This window comes from Lepisosteus oculatus, chromosome 17, assembly GCF_040954835.1.
Source record: "Lepisosteus oculatus isolate fLepOcu1 chromosome 17, fLepOcu1.hap2, whole genome shotgun sequence".
Lineage (NCBI taxonomy): Eukaryota > Metazoa > Chordata > Actinopteri > Semionotiformes > Lepisosteidae > Lepisosteus > Lepisosteus oculatus.
The window spans coordinates 10,010,075-10,030,328 of record NC_090712.1 but is presented as its reverse complement, the minus strand read 5'-3'; the positions used below and the strand labels follow the sequence as shown (position 1 = coordinate 10,030,328).

The 20,254-nt window shown below is 38.0% G+C and overlaps 1 protein-coding gene across 5 annotated transcripts in view; it reads right to left on the bottom strand.

Moving 5' to 3' along the window:
* Positions 1-3,368: 3,368 nt before the first annotated feature.
* The window catches only part of bcl11aa (BCL11 transcription factor A a), a 53,135-nt gene continuing 36,249 nt past the window's right edge, over positions 3,369-20,254 (bottom strand). For 4 of the 5 annotated variants that reach the window (XM_006638613.3, XM_069179862.1, XM_069179861.1 and 1 more), the window contains exon 3: positions 3,369-8,498. In XM_006638613.3, coding sequence (XP_006638676.1) covers positions 6,433-8,498 — 2,066 coding nt within the window. In that variant the 3' untranslated portion in view covers positions 3,369-6,432. Of the gene's footprint in view, positions 8,499-19,058; positions 19,143-20,254 lie in introns of those variants that run through there. The other variant, XM_015363232.2, reaches the window with a different exon arrangement.

Sequence of the window (20,254 nt, the reverse complement as noted above, 5' to 3'; positions counted from 1 at the left end):
TACACTAGGTTACAAGGGAGCACACTGAAGAGAAGTATCCCACAAACATTGTTTTAAATAATTCAGTTATCATTTAAGACAACTGTTGCCTCAAAGATAAATAACCTTTTTTTTTCTTCGCTTTGGAATGTGATCACAATCATTGGAGAGCAATAAACCTTAAACTGCCACAACAATGCTTTATCCCATTGCTGCAGAAGAAAAAGTGAAAGGGAGCACACTTTTAGGCTCCTTCTGTGACATCATCCTTTTGGAATTCAAGTCTCTTTAGGTTGGCCTGCTATTTTTAAAGAGACAGTAATTGAAGCCATTAAGTCTGAGATGTTTCGGGGAAAAAAAAAATTTGGTGAACATGATCGTGTGTTAACATTATCAGGATCAGGTGAAAGTGTCTGCTTCCTTGTTGCATTTTAACTGAGAGATTTTTGTAAACTTAAGATGAGAGTGAAACACAAAGAAAAAAACGACCTGGGGAAGCATAATAGAAAAAACGTGTGTGCTGTAAGCAGTTAATGAATCGTGCTGTTGGTTACTGCATTCTTGCTTGTGTTGTTGAGCTGGTGAACGACTGCCGTAAGAGTGGGTGTATCTACCACCTGTCTTCCTAGAGTGTTCAGAGGGATTATCTCCATCTTCTGGTGACAGGTACCCCCCTTAGGCACTCTGTTCCATGCAAAACTAAAAATAAGAAGCAGTGATCTAGAGTTTCAGTTTTGCGTTCACGTATCATCTCACTGAACAACGGTTAACCCAAAAAGGGCACTTTCAGCAATGAGTCAAGGAAGCCTTCCAGATACCATTAAAAAAAACTGAGGAATCTACTTCTAAAACTATTAAAAAAACAGTGCATTTCTAAACTGGTTTTAATGCGCTGCCAGCTTTCAGCAACGTACAGGTTGTTTAAGAATATAATGCTTTGGTTAGAGCTTCGCTTTAGAAATGGATTAACCATTTCTCATAATTCTTTGCAATAATGCTGTCACTAACCTCATCATTAAATCACTAGAGGAGCAATATGGGGGGAGCAAGTGCTGTGCATTTAATAATGAGGTGTGTGTTGTAATGAAGGCAAATTTAATGGGATTTAATGTAGTTGACAGCCAAGGTAGAGTAGCTTCATCAGTGGTATCCTCACATCAGAAAACCTTATAATAAGGGCTGAGTGTGGATGCTCACAGTTTGAAGAGGCTTTTTACATTGCTCTTTATCTGGGGTTGACCAGTGTCGTGTAAACACAGATGTGTAAGTGGTCTGAGTGATGACCATAGCCTACACACGCAGTTTGACTTGCAGGGAAAAGGTTGTGCTGTATTATTCATACTATCACACAGCGGCATGTTGGTGCCACTCTCCCACAAAAGGTGATCTTCCACTGCTGGAAACTGAGAGTATATTCCTGCACCATTTCTGTCTGCCCTCCCATCTGGAGTCAGCTCAAACACGCTACCAGATAACATAAAGCTTCCCACAAGCTGTCTGTGTGAAATTCGTACAGTAAGGCTTCTTGTTAATCATGACATATACTATTATAAACCAGCTGTCAGAAGAAAAATCAGGGACGCAGGATATCAATTATTTGTTCCACATGCATGGCTTATAGGTTGAGTTTCTTTTCTAGTTTTAATTTACATCAGCATCCTTGCATACCACAACATGCCAAAAAAGTCGTTGAACTACTTTTCACGGGCACACATCCTGGCACAAGTTTCTTCTTCATGGACATCACAATAGTCACAACAAAGACTGGAACTGCCATCACAATCTTTAAGCAAAAATGAGATTGCATATTAACATGTGCGAGTTCCTTCCAATAAGACATTCTATTCTGCAGTACACAAATGGTGTTATTAAATTAATGGAAAACCACATCTCCCTCAAGAATTCAGCATTCTTCCTGTTATTTTCTGAATTCTCCTTTCTTAGTAGAAACCTTCTGAGAGAAGGAAGATACTGCAAAAGTACCTGCATTTATAAACCACAAAAAAGGGCAAGATCCCGGCACTGTTTAGTCACCAGAACATCTCACACTTCCCACTACTTGACTTTAAGGCCAAATCTGAAACTAGGCATACTCAGGCACTTGAAATTTACAACGCCTTGAAGAGTTTTCATTATTTTTATTCTAGTTTACCTGAGCATCTTTCAACAATGGAATAAAAATTTCATTTAACTTTATAGGGACAGTGGGTCATGCTTGTATAGATTTTTATAACTGCCAAACACATTATACTTTTCAAATAAATGGGTTTCTGGAACTGTAATAAACCTGAAAAGACCCCAGTGGTTCATGGTTTTACAACACAATTAATTTATCACACTGTTAGAAAAATGTCACCGATTTGTTTTATTATTTTCATGTCGTGTTCTGTAGCATTGTTAACAGTGAATAAAGAAGCTGCCGATGTTTTAATAAAATGTGTCATTTGAATGGGTAAAAGGGTATATTGTCATTCAGCAAGCAAGAGGCTTAGTTCGTTGCGTCTGCTCTTACACGTCCACAAAACGGTGCAGCCCGTTGAAAGTGGTTTCTTTCACCCCAGCAGAATTTCCGAAAAACTAAGAATAAATTTGGTCTCATTGAAAATAAATGTGTAAACAGGGTAGCATATACAGGCACTAACACTTCAAAGAATATGAAAGGATAATTTGCAACAACTAACAGATTTAGCCCTGATGACAAACTGAATAATGTTTGCGTTGAACTCCTCATCACTGCTGCATATTTTTGCATAACTTCCTCCTCCTCAACTTCCTCTTAAAAAAAAAAGGTCAGCATTCAACACCTGTATCAAATTACTACCTCATTGCCTTTTTTTAAATCTGAGATAAAGATAAATGTGTCTCTAATGAAGACACCATACCTCTGTTAGTCTGATTTTTTGGTAAGACATGTGACAGCACTGCGAGCAACCGAGAGTGACAGGTTGACAGCACTCGTAGCTGAAATTGTGCTGCTCCGCAGAACAGGTAGGGCAACAGCAACTACGCCGTGGCCTTCCCAACACTGCGTTTAAAACACCGCCCTGTCCCTGCCCTGCAGCCAAAACACCCCGCCGGGAGGGTGAGGGGAAGAGAGCCGTCTCCAGGCCCCTACACGCTAGACTGCCAGCAAAAATTTAAATTACTGCCAACTGTAGGCAAGTCTCTATGATACAGCTGCCCACCAGAAAGACCCCAGACCTCTTTAAAGTCCCCCAAATTACCATAATGTAAGGCAGGCTCTGTATCTGAAAACTCATACTTCAGTGACAGCGCTTCTATACACCCTTGATATGAAAAATACCCAGTTAGGCTGGCTTTCCAAATGCGCTACCGCTCAGCCCTGAGCAGGACGGAGATCAATGAGAACCCAAAGCCACATCAACAAATATACTTTAAAATTTTTATTATTTTTTTCAATAAAGGGACAAAATGGGTGTGTGAACAGGATAATGCAGACAACTGCCAAAAAACACAGACAGTGGTTTCTCCAATAGAACTTAACATAGACCAGAAACAAATACAACAAAAAAAAAGCCAGGTTGTTAATGACCTTTGGTCATCCTAAAAAAAATAATAATAAAAATAAAAAAAGAAATAAAAAGATCCATTTCTGTACCTCTGTTTTGAACAGAGCACATAAGTAATAATAAATAGTGACTCCCATAGTAAAAGATAAAGTTCAAGTTCAAGTTACAACAAACAGCTTTCATTACAGGAATAGAAAAGGCTGATAACAAAATATTCCGCATTGCCATTTACAAAAAAGTATCAACTCAAGCGGGCTTTTCCTTTATTTTCATTTTTAAATATGCTTTGCATATGAAATTCTTCCCAATCTAAATATAAAGCACCATTTAGTTTTTGGCAATGAAAAAAAAACCTGCAAAACATTTATTTTTTTATTCTTTTTATATTTTTTATTTACTGCATATGAATTTGTTTTCTTTAAAGATGCTGGAATGTAGTAGGGTGAGAGAAGTTGAGGGACAAAAAAGCACACTACAGAACAAACCAACATTAGCTTGCAGTACTGCATACATAATGGCAGCAGGAGAAATAAAAAGATATGTACAACCATCTGTTTTAGCTATTGTGGACATTCTGAAAGGACTCCTTGAAGAGACCATTATATGGCCTTTCATCTATACAATGCCACATGTTTGTTTTTTTTTTAATTTTTGAAACATACAAATAATTCGTACTATATTATCCTGCCAAATTAAAAAAATATACTGTGGCAGCCTGTTTTTTCCACTACCGAAAAAGGTACATTTATACCTTTTAAGAGAACAAGCAACAGTTAAAAATACAAGCCTCAATATAAATACTATAGTGCCTACACTAGGTGAACATTTAATTCAAATACCATTCTAGAAATACAGAAAAAAGTAGACCATAAATGTGTTTTAGCATAGGAATCAACATGAGTGTGCATTTTCCTATATTTAAGTTCTATATATATATTTATATATAATCTTAAACCTTTCCCCAATGCAAGTTTTATTTAACCTGAAGAGCTGTGTACAGCCAAGGCAAAAACAAACAAAAAAGTCCTCTATCACAGATTTCTTTTCTTTTATATATATGTGATCGGGTCTTGAATACCACCAAGACAAAGAAAAAAAAAACCTTAAATACAGTTCCCCCTAAAGATAATGAAGTGTTCTTTTAAAAAATTCTTTTAACATTTATATTTTAAAAAATTTGTACAAAAATTCTTGCACTGTAAGTAGAGTGTGCGGTCATTCATTCTATAGAAGGGTAGTCTATTTCCATTCACAGCACTGCTACCTTTTGTCCAAGGAGCCAGGCTTTCTAGGTGTGGAAATGGCTGGCAGAAGCCTTTTTCTCTATGCTAAACAACAAGATCATATTCATGTCAGCATTATAGTAAGTTTTCCCTTAAGTGTATACCTGTAAACTGGGAAAATTGTACAGTGCACTTAGTTGTCCTATATACGAGCAGTCATTTTATACTCAACCTCTGTACCTCTGATTAAAGAAAAAAGGATACAGACATAACAGGCAGAGTGTCAAGTGCTATCTTAACATCAATCGGGGCAGATGCTAATTTAATAAAAAGTATCCTTTTTTATGTCAACACAAATAGCACACAGTGTTTGAAAACTTAGAAATCGTTTGTTTTTAGGGAGCACAGGCGTACGTACTGCAACTCTTGTGAATGAAATTCTTTTGAGGATTTCAGTTTCATGTTTCATGTATGGGCAATTCATAGTTAATCATCACTAACAGACAATTTTCAAATGCTTTTCTTTACAAAACAAGTCCTCAACATGCCCTCACACATAGACCTCCCCTTCTCTAGATCATCCCATTACCCATCAGTGTCATTAAGCGCTGATAAATTCTTAACAGGGACGCGAATACCCTTGTTTAGGTGCCTTATTCAGTAATACTGCTCGGGCTGCACACTGAAGATCCAGGCAACATACATTTTATTTTTGTGCTACTTACAAAAACATTAAAACAGTAAAAAAAGAGCTTAAGTTTGTGAATTAACAACTCACAGTACCAGTGTGTATGGTACCAAAAGAAAAAGAAACAACCCACACAGTATAGCATGTACCATGCCAGTAAACAGAGTCATAATTAAAAGATATACATGTAATAGGTAGCTAAATGATGATTAACTAGAAATTTTATTCGCTTATTTTAATTTTTTTTTTGTAGTCACAGTCGACCATAGCAGTCAGGTGCTTGATGCAAGAACCTTATTTAGGATCTAAAAGACCCACTTCCAGTATCTAGCTGAGACTCCAAGCTTATAACAAATAGGAAGATTAACCAATGCAGTTTCAATATATCCAAGGCACTCAGATTTTTTTTTTTACCAAATGATAGTACAAATTCAAATTTCTTTTAATTCATTTTTCTATTTTTATTTTTTTTAAGAAATTCAAGGCTGTCACTGCTATATTGTAAATAACCCAATTGATATTTTTAACCCCATTTGGACAGATCATCTTTTAGAAAGACTAGTTTAAGTGCGGTTCCCAGCCCGTCCAGAGAGGGTTAAGCAATAGACTGTTTTCCTCCATGTTACAACACAAAACTGTACATGATATGTATTACAGAATGTATGCAGCATGGTGTTTTTTTTTTCTTAAATAAAAAGTAACAAGGAAACAGCAACACATTTACTCAACAACTAACCAACCAGGGACAATTTTTTCAAAATTAGCCAAAACATACCATACATGCTGTCTAATCAAAAAAGAAAAAAATACACAACATGTAAATTATTGCACAAGAGAAAGGCTCGAAGTTTGCGTAAATGCAATAGTATTGCCCCGATACAGATCATGCATTTGACGGTAAACTAAACAAGATGTGCTGGTGACAAGCACGTTATTCTTAGCTTCCACTGGACTACCAAAAGAGGGAAATCTACAGGGAACGTTTATGGGCGGATGGGTAATCAATACTTCTCTATTCAGTTTTAATATCGTTATTCAAGGCGCGATCACTGTGCCATTTTTTCATGTGTTTCTCCAGGGTACTGTACACGCTAAAAGGCATCTGACAGATTTCACATTTGTAAACGTCCTTTCCCACTTGGCCATGAGTTTTCATGTGCCTGGTGAGTTTGCTACTCTGAGCACAGGCGTAATTGCAGAGCTCACATTTGTACGGCCTTTCCCCTGTGTGGCTCCTCCGGTGGACCGTAAGGTTACTGCAGTTTTTGAAGACTTTGCCACAGTACTCGCATGTGTCACTTCGGCGGCCGTCCTTGGAGCTTGGCCGGCCGGGGCCCCCGATGTGAGGGGTGCTCCCTCCACTCCCTGTGCCACTGCGGCCTGACACCCCTCCGTCCATCTCCCCCGGGGGGGTGGAGAAGCGTAAACTGCCATTCTCCGAGGAGTGCTCGGAGGAGGAGGCAAAAGGCGATTGTCTGGAATCTCCGAAGTTCAGAAAAGGGTCCTTGAGCTGCCTAGAAGCAGCATACCCAGCCAGCCACTGGGAATACACATTCTCAGTGTTGGGTATGGTGGTGGGAAGGTCAAAATCCTTCTCCATTTTGATGCGTTTCGAGAAAGGGCTTAGGGAGCTGGGACTACCCAGCAGCAGCTTTTTGGACATGCCCACTGAGGCCGATTCACCCGGAGAGGACCCCCTGCCATTAATGGCGGACCCAGAGCCATCGTCTACTCGATCAGATTCCCCAGCCACAGAGTCCTCATCACACATGTCCCTCTGGACCTCGGTGTCTGAGGTCAGCACTCCGCGCTTGTGTTGATGGAAGGCCTCGCTGTAGTGCTGCATGCTTGCTGCCAGGCCCATGCCCTGCATGACCTCTGGAAGCGATCGAGGAATCCCCTCCTCCCCGCCTCCAATGTGCCGCCCACCACTGTTTTCATGGTGTCGGGCTGCCTCAAGGTTGAGGCCAAAGTGGTAGTCATTCCTGCCCCCATCATTCTCCATCTCCTCCCCTTCTTCCTCCTCTTCCTCCTCCTCCTCCTCTTCCTCCTCCTCCTCCTCCTCCTCCTCATCCCCATTCTCGGGGATCATGCACCCATGATCGTTCTCGCTCTTAAACTTAGCCACCACAGACTTAAGGGCGCTGCTGGCACTGCCGACTAATTCACTAGTACCTGGCTCTGGGGAACTGGCTGTGGAAAGACCATCGTCGGACTTGACAGTCATGGGTGAGGACTTGTGCATGTGGGTCTTCATGTGGCGCTTTAACTTGCTGGCCTGGGTGCAGGCATGGTCGCATAGGTGGCACTTGTATGGTTTTTCTCCTGTGTGGCTCCGCCGGTGAACTATTAGGTTGCTCTGGAACTTGAAAGTCTTTCCACAAAACTCGCATGACTTGGTCTTTAAGGGTGTCTGCTGTTGTTGCTGTTGCTGGCTAGGAGTTGACTGAGAACCCGAAGGAGACTGCATGGCTGGGAGAGGAGGGGTGGCCAAAAAGGGAGGTTTGGCCCCTGGCTGGAATGGTTGCAGTAGCCTTTGCATAGGGCTGGGCCGATTGGGCGACAGGGGAGGCGTGGATCCAGAAGTATTCCCGGCCAGCTCCCGCAACCTCCGTGAGAAATCCATCACGGGCGGATCCATTGCCATGGGATTGAGCCGCAGCACCCTGTCAAAGGCACTCGGGTGATGTGTCGCCAGGGCCATGTCCTCGGGGCTCAGGTGCTCTATACGATGGGGATCCAGGTGGTGTCGAGGAGGGGGGCTGAAGAGAGGAGGCGTGGGAGGGAAGCGGCCCTCTCGCATGCTTGGCGCTTCCCGGGAGGAAACGGAGCCCGGTATCCGTAGCAGGTTGAAAGGACTGTTGTCTGCAAGGTGGATCCCATGGAGTGGTGGCTGGGAGGCGCACTCGGCACCCAGGCCTGAAGGGATGCCCACGCGTGGGGTGAGGGGGCTGCCATTCTCGCTTTCCAGGTATATCCTGAACCCATGAGTGTTCTGTGCATGCTGGAGTAGGAACCATGCACTGGTGAATGGCTGTTTACAGGTTGTGCAAGTATAGCTGCTGGGCTCATCTTTACCTGGGAAAAACAAGAAAGACCTCCATGAGTCTCCTGACCTAAACATTTTCTCTCGTTTCGTTACGCTTTTGGAAAAAACCCTTGCCCATGTTTGGAAAAGTGTCACTGAAAAAAAAACACAGCTTCCTAAACAGAAAAGTCTGTTTCTGTGAGACAGACTTTGCAAGAAGTCAGAGTCCTTCAGGGCTGCGTTGTTTAGCAGTCTGTATTTGAACCTACTAAGTGACTGACAAGTGGCGATTGAGCTCCCCTTAAAGGCTGAGGTAGAAAGTCTGCCCATAGTCTTTTGGAAAGGGAAAAGGGTTAGTAGATTTTAGTTATGTTTCAGGCACCTTAATTAACTAGGAACAGCCAAAGGTAAAGAATACATAATCAGATTTGGGTTTAATCACTGTCAGAAAGGAATCTTCAAAATACGGTATCTATTTTTACTACTTCTGACTTATCTCTGCAGTTTGTCACCTGGTAAAGGCATTACATAGTTTTGAATATAACTTACATTTTAAAAACTACTTACATCAGAAAACACTATAGCCGAAACCCCAAAACTGAACAGAAAAGATAAAAACATAACAATGTTACAAGAGAAGGCACGGACTATTTTCTATGTTGTTATTTTAGGTCTGTACAGGGAATTCAAATAGACGGCATCGTGCCGCTGTAAGAATTGTTCTCAGGCATGCTTACTGTGAGTAGTTTAAAGCTCCACAATAAAGGCAAACAATGAGGCCTCTGAACAGAATGCACTCTTTCATTAGAATACAAAAAAGGCATATGTGGAGTATGTCAAAAACTCCCACAGGTAGTGGATCTCAAGAAGAAACAAATTGCAGTAACAGCTAAAAGAAATACATATTCAAAACCAGGTTATCACTGTAGTTACCTACAGCAAAAATGTAAATATTGTGTTGATGATTTCAGGCACAGATCAAAGTTACAAAAGAAATATTTACCAGGGACCTTGCTGGCCTTTCAATCCAAACTGAATAAGCTACCTAATGGATGAATAACTGATCCTTTGTCTTACAGCAGTGATGTTTCTCCACACATTACCTTGTACCTCTATAGAGGGATATGACCTATTATTTTTATACCACAGCTTTTAGTAAATTAGTGCCTTTACAGTCAAAAGCGTTTAATAATTCAGAACAGTTCTACATTTCTGTTTATTAAATCAATTATGCCTTTGTAAAAATAAAAACACAAAAAGCCCCTTGGTAAGCCTCAGCAAAAGAACACATTACAGTTACGCAGAATAAACAATACCCACAATTGTGAAGGCAAAGGAACATTTAAAATAATAATTGACTTTCAATGGCTCTTCCAGGTTGACCTGTAATTTGTTTCACAATGCATTTGTAATCTCATTAAATGTACCCAGCTCTTCTATGAACTCATTTACAAGATTAGATAATAAACCCAAACTGAAATTAAGCTTTTAAACATTAAGCAAATGGAGGAGAAATAAACACTTTTTTAAAAATGTGCCTTTATGATTCTTTCCCCTTTAGTACAAATATGTCTAACATGAAATGTCATGGCTTCCCCCATCTTTTCCCTAAATCTCCAAGTTTGAACATTGAGAGAGGAGCCTTTTCTCTTTAGAAGTACAACCTCATATTTGTTATACAGCAGACTAGAAGAAACCTTTGCTAAAGGAACCATTCAACAGAAATGTCCTGGGCTTGATCTGGAACTCTGGAGCCACAAGAAATTTCAGGTATTTCAGTGGTTTCTCGGATCCAAAGCAGACAGTAAAAAGGAAAAATCTGTGGCAAGGTAAGTTTTTTATCAGATTGTGCTAATTTCATTTATAGTTAAAAAAAGTTACCATTTTGTAACTTCTAGAGATTTAGAATTCAACTAGACAGAAAAATTCTACATTTTCTCCAAAAGGTTATACTTCAATCTCTTTATTGCAATACATATATTTCCATATTCATTTTTACAAATGTTCTGCTATATCTCATCCATTCTACGAAGAATGTGAAAAGCCCTAGTAACCCCCAGTGCTACCCAAGTTACTTGAAAAAGGCGACTAATTCCAGGCTTTGGAAATTAATCTGATATTTTGGTGGTTCAATTTTGCATTTGAAAACTTTGGAGTATTAACAATTCTGTTAAAACTTGTGTGTGCTCTATGCACGCTGTCTGCATTCTCAGGAACAGTTTTAAAAGAAAGCAGTTTTTCTTGAGGTCTTTTAAAAGCACAGCCGCACAGGATAAATTTGAAAAGCAGATCTGTCTTCCATCAAAATGTGAGTGTAGACAGAAAATCCAAAGCATTCCTAAAAGCTTTTAACTAATGTTCTGGTCACCTGATTAAGTCTAAAGAATTAATAAGCATATTAAAAACACTGTCTAGGGTCATATGATGTAACCAACTTAAGCCACATAAAACATTTGTACCATTTTCTGTTCCAATGATCTGTTTAATTTGACTTACCATGCCTTAAGAATTAAATGCTAAATTGTCCAAAATACGCTTCAAAAATAACAATCCTACGTAGATGCAACATATGTGTGCTAGTGATCAGATTGGCTGTAATTAGGCCAGTTAAATTTAAAATTTAGAGCACTCTAAAAATCAGTACTGAAAACAACAGCACTGAGCCCACAGGTAAACAAAAAGAGTGTGTTTAAAATCCCCAAACCTTCTGATATATTGGATATCAAGCTTCACAAATTCAGCCAGTTTTGCCACAAAAGCAACAAAATGGATATCTAACACTGAGTAACGAATGTCAGCTTGTACCCTACAAATTGGAGCTCATGAGGAGAAAATGCATCTGATGTATTACATTTTACAGTAATTGCAATTTATTTAAGCTATGAAAACAAGAGGTCAAATGGTCATAAAAAATCAGAGTACCATCATACAAAAAGCCAGATTTAGCTGGAATTCAGTGACAAGTCAGGAGAAACAGATGTAATCTGATGTGTAAGCAATAAGCTTCAAAACTCCCCTTAAATGCAATTTCTTTCCATCTCTTTAATACATCCTATGTAAGGGAGAAAAAAAAGGAACAGAGGTATAAGACACCGAATTTGCTCATTGGCATATATTTCCTTTTATCTCTGCTTTTTACTTGAGGGGTTCTGTCTGAAGTCTTCAAAAGCCACCAAACCATGTAATAAGACAACCCTTTATGATGATCTATATAATGGAGAGATTCCAGAACACAACAGTGCTCACACACAGTCCTTTTAATACAAATGTTTGAGATTTCTCAAATTCTCACTAACACCACCCTTTTATGGCTGTACAGTACCATTCATTCCCTTTGTTTCAACCACATGTGTTATACAGTACTCGTACACTTGAAATAAAGTGCATTTTATTTGGATTCTTTCATGCTTGTGTGCTTCAAGTTATAGAAACAGTACAGGGAGGACCATCTGATATAACAAATGAGGTTTAATCATGACAAAGGTTCAATGTAGGTGTACAGTGCAAGATTTATTAACTACTGTGGACAGATTATTCACAGCAATTCTCTGGAAACAAAAAGAGGCCAATAATATTACAATCATGTGACCGATCATCAGCAGGTTTTTTAAATTAAAGCTGTAGGTGAATCCTACAAGAAATACATTTTTCTTAACAAATTTATTCTTTAGTGGGGAGAAGGTTAAATACCACAATACACACTACTTAATTTTACAATTTGTACAACTTCACACAATCTACAGACAAACGAACAAATGGACAAAATACCTTCACACTCTTACACAATATGTCAATCAAGTGCAGACAGGAAAGCAGGGTGGCTAATTTAGTAAAATAATGTCACATTCTTCTTTTAAACCTATGGCACCCTGGATCTGTCATGACAATTTAGTAAAAGACCAACAGCTGAAAAATGTGTGCAAAATCAAAGCAGGAAAGAACTTCTTGGGGGGGAAATGCAAAAGGCCATTTTTGGTTGGCAAATTATGGATCATTACAATCTGCAAAAATTACAGTTAATTGTTGCCACCTGCACTGGGTTTAACCTACTATATTTTTTCTATTATCATGCAAGAGGTATTTTCTGCATTTTACATTCCTAGTGTAAAATTTATTTGGATATAACAATTATTAAAATTGCTTCATATTTAATATGATTATAGATTTTCCATGCAAGTTTTAACTGTTAAATATGCAATACCTTCAGCATTGTACTAGGCTCAAAAAGTGTACACCATAAATTAAACTGAATGTCTTATGCCCTCCGGACTTTCTTTAAAAAAATGATGCTGTATCTGATGTCTGTTGAGTGCTGAACATTTTTATAAAAATGAGACTGTTCGGGGACCTTAAGATATTTCTTAAGGGTTTGAAGGAGGTATAAAGCAAAGATACATAAGTATAAGTATACCTTGCCTATGTATGTGTGTGTATATATATACACACAGTATTTATGAGTATTGTATGAATATGTATCTAAAGGTTCAACAGAATATTTTATTGAGGGAAAAAAGGTTCTCTCATGTGTCAAATTGCCTTTTCTTTCCCAAAGATATTCTTCCCTCTTTCAAAATAAAAACAGCTTTTAAGCACACAGCAGTGAGAAGGTGCCATTTTTATTGGCCACTGTAGAACACAGCTTTGAAGGACAGGTTACTACAACACTACATTTAACAAGACCGAGTTCATTTGATTATACAGTGCAGGGCTTTCTGGAATATGTAATCATCTTTTTCGGATGACATTTTAAATATCCAACTAGACAAATAATTGCAGCAATAATTGATAGCCTAGTCAAGCTGAAGGATTATTGATTGGCACAGTACTCACCGAAACAAATGTTCATCTTTCACACATTGCAGTGAAAATGCTTAAATCTAGCTTTTGCTGACAAACTGTTACAATCTGATTTAATGACAAGACATGGAAAGACAGAAAAAGCAGGCACTCCAATAGTTTGGTTTAAAGATACAAATCTTTTAGAAAGGAAAAAAAAATAATTCAATTGGAACTGCAGAAGGAAAGACTCTTTCCTTGTTTAACTCATGAGTATTTAATGCAGGGGGGAGGGGTCTGTCCAAAAATAGTATTTTTATCTTTTTACAAAATAATTTTGCACCTTGTTTTCCCACATAAAATATATCAGGAAACCTGTATAGTGAATGCTGAAATGCACTGCAAATTCATAGAAAGAACCAGATTCAAAACTGTTTAACATTCATGTAATGGAAAAAAAAAACTTCCATGCTGATTTACTCTCATAGCGACTGCTACATTCTGGAGTTTGTTAGATGTAATGATTATCTGCGGCTTGACACTTTAAGCATTTAAGAGAACTCGTGAAGCAGCTTCACTCTAATTTACAGATCCTCAGTTAATTAGAAAGCCCTCCAATTTTCTGCAAATGTGGGTCACTATCGACAGCTCAAGCATTTGATGCTTCCTGTGACAGTTGTTGGGCCCGTCTTTCAGAGCTGGCAGAGGTGCCCAGATTTTTAGACTAGCATGGAATGAAATCAGAGGTGCCAGTTTCTGTAGGACATGACAGCAATGCTGGAGCATTAAACAGCTCTCTTTCCTCTTGTCAAATACTGATGACATTTGCAACCACTTCTAGGAAATGCTTCTTTAAATATTGAAAAATGCAGCTTCTTAATTTATTATTTTTTCTTGATTTTTTTCTTAAATTAAGTAAATAAACCACTCATATATGTTTCATACCATAAGAGCTCTCTAATAATATAGTTTCACTCATTATAAAATAAATGTTTACGCTGAAATTTGAAACTTCTTGGAAGGAAATGTGTTCAGTAATTCCTGTGGTTTGACATGAGCTCATGGGAGCAGTTGGGCTTTAAAAGATAACTTTTCACTGCTAAAAAGGTGCTAAGTTGTTAAGACACTTGCAAATTTGAACCATCAAAAACAAATATGCCTACACAGGCAGAACTCTCCTTTCTAAGAACAAAGCAAGCACTAAAAAGAAAAAAAATGGTTACTGGTTTCATTTTCACTGCTTAGTTCTATAATCCGATTAATGGCTTTAAAGTTAAATTTTATTTAGCTAGTTTTTGCTGGAGGGATGTCACATTATCCTGCAAATGTATGCCCTGGACAAACTTTCAGATGCATTTGGGTGAGGGGGATTTACTGCTTAAATACTAACACAATGTTATGAGAGAAGAGCAGTCAAAATATATTTTTATTCTTGTTTAATAAAAATACAAAGTTTGTGCCAGTGTCTTCTTAATAAAGCTGTGTAATAATGACAAAGATATCAATCAATCCCCATGACAAACGATGAATGCCGTAAGATTAAAAAAGGAACTTGCACAGCAAACAGCCTGTGACTGATTTTTGCTGCTGTACTGTTATCTGCTGTATGAAAAAAACCTGATTCAATGTTGCAATACAAATCGGAAAAACAGTAGCAGTTATTGAAACTGAAGTGTTTCAGAATGCCGGGACTGACTGACAAAATGCATGTAAAGATATCTGAAGAGTTCTTTTAAGTTTTTCACTGTCCCTGCTGCATGTGAAAAAAGAGCTCTTCTTTTGTTTTGTCCTTGACAATCCTGTTAAGATTCAACAGCTTTTAGAGATAATAGTAATTGAGGTAATGGAACAATGCTGTAACAGGATTACTGTATATAGGGGAAGAAAGGACACTGTTGTGTAATATAATTTTGGAGTTTTATCTGTAGCTTGTGTTTCTACTAGTATTCTTTCTATATCTTTGAAATTTAACAAAGGCTCGTATTTATTTTATGATCAAAAGGGTAAAAAAATGAATTATTGGCTTTATTTTAATTAACAGGACTTATGCTAAAATAATATTTACCCACACAGAGCACAGAAGCTATTAACCTCCCCTCTGTTTTTAAAAACTGCAGCAAGCGCACTCTCAATCAGTATTCCAGGCTGTAGTATCACAGCTGCCCCTGGCCTCCACTGAAACAGTTTCTTCATTGTCCCATCCCAGACTCTTTTGTTGTGTGCCGAGTGACTGACCACAAACAAAGGCTTGTTTGACCAACACTTGTTCGGAAACAAAGCTCTGTGGAGGAAGTGCCGTAAAGGAGACTGAATTGATGTTCTGACAACTTCAAATCCAAACAGAGAAGCGTTCTCCTCAGAAACGCACATTAACGTCTAAACAATGGTGTCTAATCTCCCCATTAACTGCATACTTCACGCGCCAAGAAAAATTATTCACTTGAAAGAGATATTCTGATAACAGGGATGGGTGCTCCTGGGCTAAGCGATGCCAGTAATTAACCTGCGCATGCTGGCAAAATTTGACTTTCTCACTTATTACTTTTCACTTCCCTGCACCAAGATAAGAAAATCGTGAAATTGAAGCTTTTTTTTTTGCTTTGCATATTAAGCAGAGGTTAACAAAAATAGATTAACAGCGTGCATCAGGCAGTGTCTTACTGTATGTGTGCTATCCGACTATTCTTAGCCGAGAGCCGAGAGCACAGAGTAAATACATTACAGTGGCATTAAAGTAAAAACGTAAAAAGGGAAAACTGCATTTATTATAGTTTGCCAGTGATGGATCTGTGTATATTTGAGCAGCAAAACTAACTTTCATGGAAAGGAAAGGCTATACCCCAAGCACTGCAGAAAAAAATCTATGAATAATTAACTTTGTATTCTCCACAGTGTCCCAGCTAAGCGGGGTCAATCAAAATCTGCAGAAAATTTCAGTCAAATCTGTAGGGGATCTGTGTCCTACTGGGATTTTTCTCACCATTATGCGTGTAATCCCTCGAATACCCCTATCTGTACCATGCGTCTAGCCAATGAAATTAAGCATGGGGAGATTTAGACACACCTGACTCTTCATTCTTAATACATTTCATCGGGATCACTCAAATCAGGTTGGGTTTTTTGGGGGGTATTACAAAAAGTTGTTAAAAGGGCCCTCTAGAAAGTGGCTAGGCTAAACCTTTGCACACTAATGCAAAAGTATATATACATTATCTGACCACATTTTAAAAAGTCTTTTTCTGTAGCCTACTGTATACTTTTATCTCTGGTCTATTGTCAAAAGCCTCCGATTTTGATTAAAATATTTTTAAATGTCCAACAGTTGATCAAAATAATTTTATTTAAAGCTAAAACAACTATTTTCAATTGAAAACAACAGCCACAGGCATTTTCATCTTAGCTAGAGGTCATTGTTGAAATGAACGGACAAAACATCAAATTGGGTGAAAACAAATAATTCTAGCTTTGCAGCTGCAAAGAATAAATCATCAATAACAGTTTTGCAGTTTGCCTTTGATTCCCTTTTTACAGCATGTATTTTCTCTTTTTCCTTGACAGCTTGATCTTTTGAGAGATAATATTAACAAGTGGTCAGGAAGCCCTGCAAGCCTTTTCTTGGTACGATTGCAAGTGCGACAGGCTGGCTAATGTTTCCACACTCCTGACAGGCACAGAACTTTAGACAACATACAGATTAGGTAGAATTTACTTGATGAATATACAGTATGAAAGGATAAAAGGGAGAGGAAGGTTTTTGTTCCATCTTGCTTGTTTGGTTTATTGATCCAAATTAAATCCAAAAGAGAGATCATTTGCTCTGTGATGATCCCCACGGTTAATATCAATTTTACATATCATGTACAATTTCCCTGTAACAACTTTATCATTTTTAGGATACAATATGCCACCCTTTAGACTTCTGTTACACATCTCTTAGGACAATCCATACCATGTAAGTAAATCCCTCTAATGACAGATCCAAATGCATGTGTATTACTAGCTGTACACAACAGATGTGTTAGTCATGTGTGCTCAGCACGTTAAAGCTATACCTGTCTAACAAAGAAGCACACATCTCCAATGATAACTATAAAGGAACAAGTGCAGAATAAAAAGACCATATAACTAATATAAACACTGTAAACCTAGGAGTAGGGGACAGGTCATAACAGTGATACGAGACACCTTAACAGCCGGAAAAACATGGACAAACTTCTGCACAGCATGCAAGGAATTTATTTTCAAGTACAACTCTGAAATGACCTTTCAAACCGATCTCTGATTGCAGTTGATCAAAGACTTCCTCCTGTAACACTGATGGTATCGACACAGGAAACCGAATTCACCATGAGCATCCAAGGACAATGCAAAAGATGGCAGACACATCGGCATTTTCTATGCTAATTGTTCTACTTCTATTAAGGATACGGAGTAGTTTTCTACAATATACTACAGGAAGGCCAAAAGACCAAAGGGAATCAAAAAGATCCCAGGGGGATTTTATGTATACACTAAGCAGTTGTAATCAGCAAAGCACCCAATGTTCCTATTGTGGTCTCTAAGCTTCTAAGGAGTTTCACCGGGTGAAAGAAAGTCTGAAGACCTTTTATTCCTAACCTAAGTTGAAATTTTTACATAGCAGTGACTCCCAGCCGGTCGAAAGAAAGAAATAAAAACATTTCAGGCTTATCTCATAAAATGTACTTTAATAATACAGTAAGTGCCTACTAAACTGCGTTTATGATTGTAATTAAATGCCTGAACCTTTGTATAACCATTCATGCAGAACAGTTCTGCCTTTCTTCTTCCTCAATATGTAAGTACAGTGCATTCATGGCAGCAAGCACTGCCTTCAATACAACCAAAACAGTAGTCCAAATGTAAAAATTACAGAGGAACACAATTACAATGTGAGAGAGGGATGTCTATAACTTGAATAGTATGATTTAAAAACATTGCAGCAATATAACCAGCTGTTAATAAGCATACAGTACACAAATGACTGTCAAACAACAGCCGTTTGTAGTAGTGTTTGTTTAATAAAAGGATATGAGCGGAGGTCGCAGAGAACTACACTAATAGCCCACAATTTCATAATTAATCATATCACACACTGAGGGTTTTCTCAAGTATAAATTGGTTTACGATTCATAGCTTTTTTTTATTCAAGATACTTGTGAACTAAAAATAGGTCCAGAAGAACAGCTGAAGCATTCAAAAGATTCAGCTTCAGTCTTGCAAATTTACACAAATAAAGGAGAAAATGTACACTATAAAGTAGTGTAAACAGTACTTTAATTACATTAAAGCAAAAAAATAAAAATCATTATTTTAATGACGTATTACATTGAGATGTGCTGTAATTAATAAATAATGGATACAACCTGAATCCTTTAAAACCTTTAACAGTTTTAAGGATTATTATTGTTTTAGTTAACCGTCATTATATCTTTGGCTAAACTACTATGCTCCCACAGGCCTTTTGTGATGCTCTTTAAATGTCACTAATCCTTATTAGAAGCTTCTCTTCTATTGGTACAAATCTAAGACACAGAGCTTGGTTTATTGAAAGTGAACACATAAAAACTGAAAGGATAAATGTAAACAATTTTGTACCTTGGGTCACAAAGTTTCAAAATTATGACACCTTTTCCTGCAAAATAATTTTTCATGCAACAAGAAAAGTACCGGTGCCCATCATACACAGGCTAACTCAGAATCTGCAAAATGAGCACAGGTTCTGGGAACATTTACCCTGGTACTAACAGAACAAGTAGTGTGACCACTGAATCATCACTTCAAGAAAGAATGTAAGACATCATAAAGTATCTTACCAGGTCTGATCTTATCACAGTTTTGACGTGAAAACAACAGAAGCAGATCTGAAAGCCAGAACATGACAGACCAGTCACCACATTCTGAAGGAGACCATGAGAAATTCATGGCGTGTTGTACATAAATATATTGCAATAAAGATTTGAGCACCATAGTAACAGGCCCTGAGGCAAGGCTTTAGATACTGTCAAAACATTTTCTACCATTTTAATTAAAGGTCTAAAGCAAATTCTTAGGCCAAATATTTTTACTCATTTAACACATCGCCTTTTTAACTCTTTCAACTTCAGCATTTTTTTTCTTGTTGTTTTTAAGGAAATATACTATGTATACAACTTACTGTACTCATAGGGAGTTTTTTTTTATTTAATTTTTGACTCCCCACGACTACTTTCAGTCAAAAGGAAATGTGATCGCTATACCCAGGACTAAAGGTAAAAAAGATCACACATTAGTCCCAAGCTTCTTTGGTTTAGAGCTTAAAAAATTATTGAAATAATCACAGATAAACCTAGGCATTTTTGCTGCTGTGGAACTATTGTGACCAACCCTTTAAAACGACAGCAGAAATAATTTCAGATTACAATAAAAATTCTGTAATTAAAAAAGTCAATTGACAACAGATTATAGAAATTACATAGAAGGAAAAACAGAAAAAAACAGATGTATGTTGTTCTATTTTATCAAGCATGTTTTACTGCACATTTTGCGTGTGTTGTGGAGGGCAGAGCTTATTCTTTGCTGAAGGGCTACATGGTTAATTAAAAACAGAATAGAAAGTAATTTAAAAAAATAGCTATTATTCCAGGCTCCAGCAGAGACGAGCCCTGTACTCGGATTATTTATAGACACACACATACAAACAAAACAGATATTGGCAAATGAGTTTGTCTTTTGCAATCAGCTAAGGAATATAAAAAAAGAAAAATCACGCTTGATATCAGATGGACTGTGGAGTGAGGGGCAGCCTGGAAACGGGCTCTGTTCTTAAACGCACGCTATAGGTCAGTGGTCGCAGCAGCAAATACAGGAACCAGACGGCGCTAAAGGATTTGTAGAGACTTGCAGCAAAGACAAGGAAGGCAGCTGTGGGCTTAGGGAATCATTCATCAGGTATAGTAACCATGTGGGATTGGTTCTGGCTGGACAAACACTTCAGCTGTCTGGATGCATGTGACACTCTGCCTTCTAACCT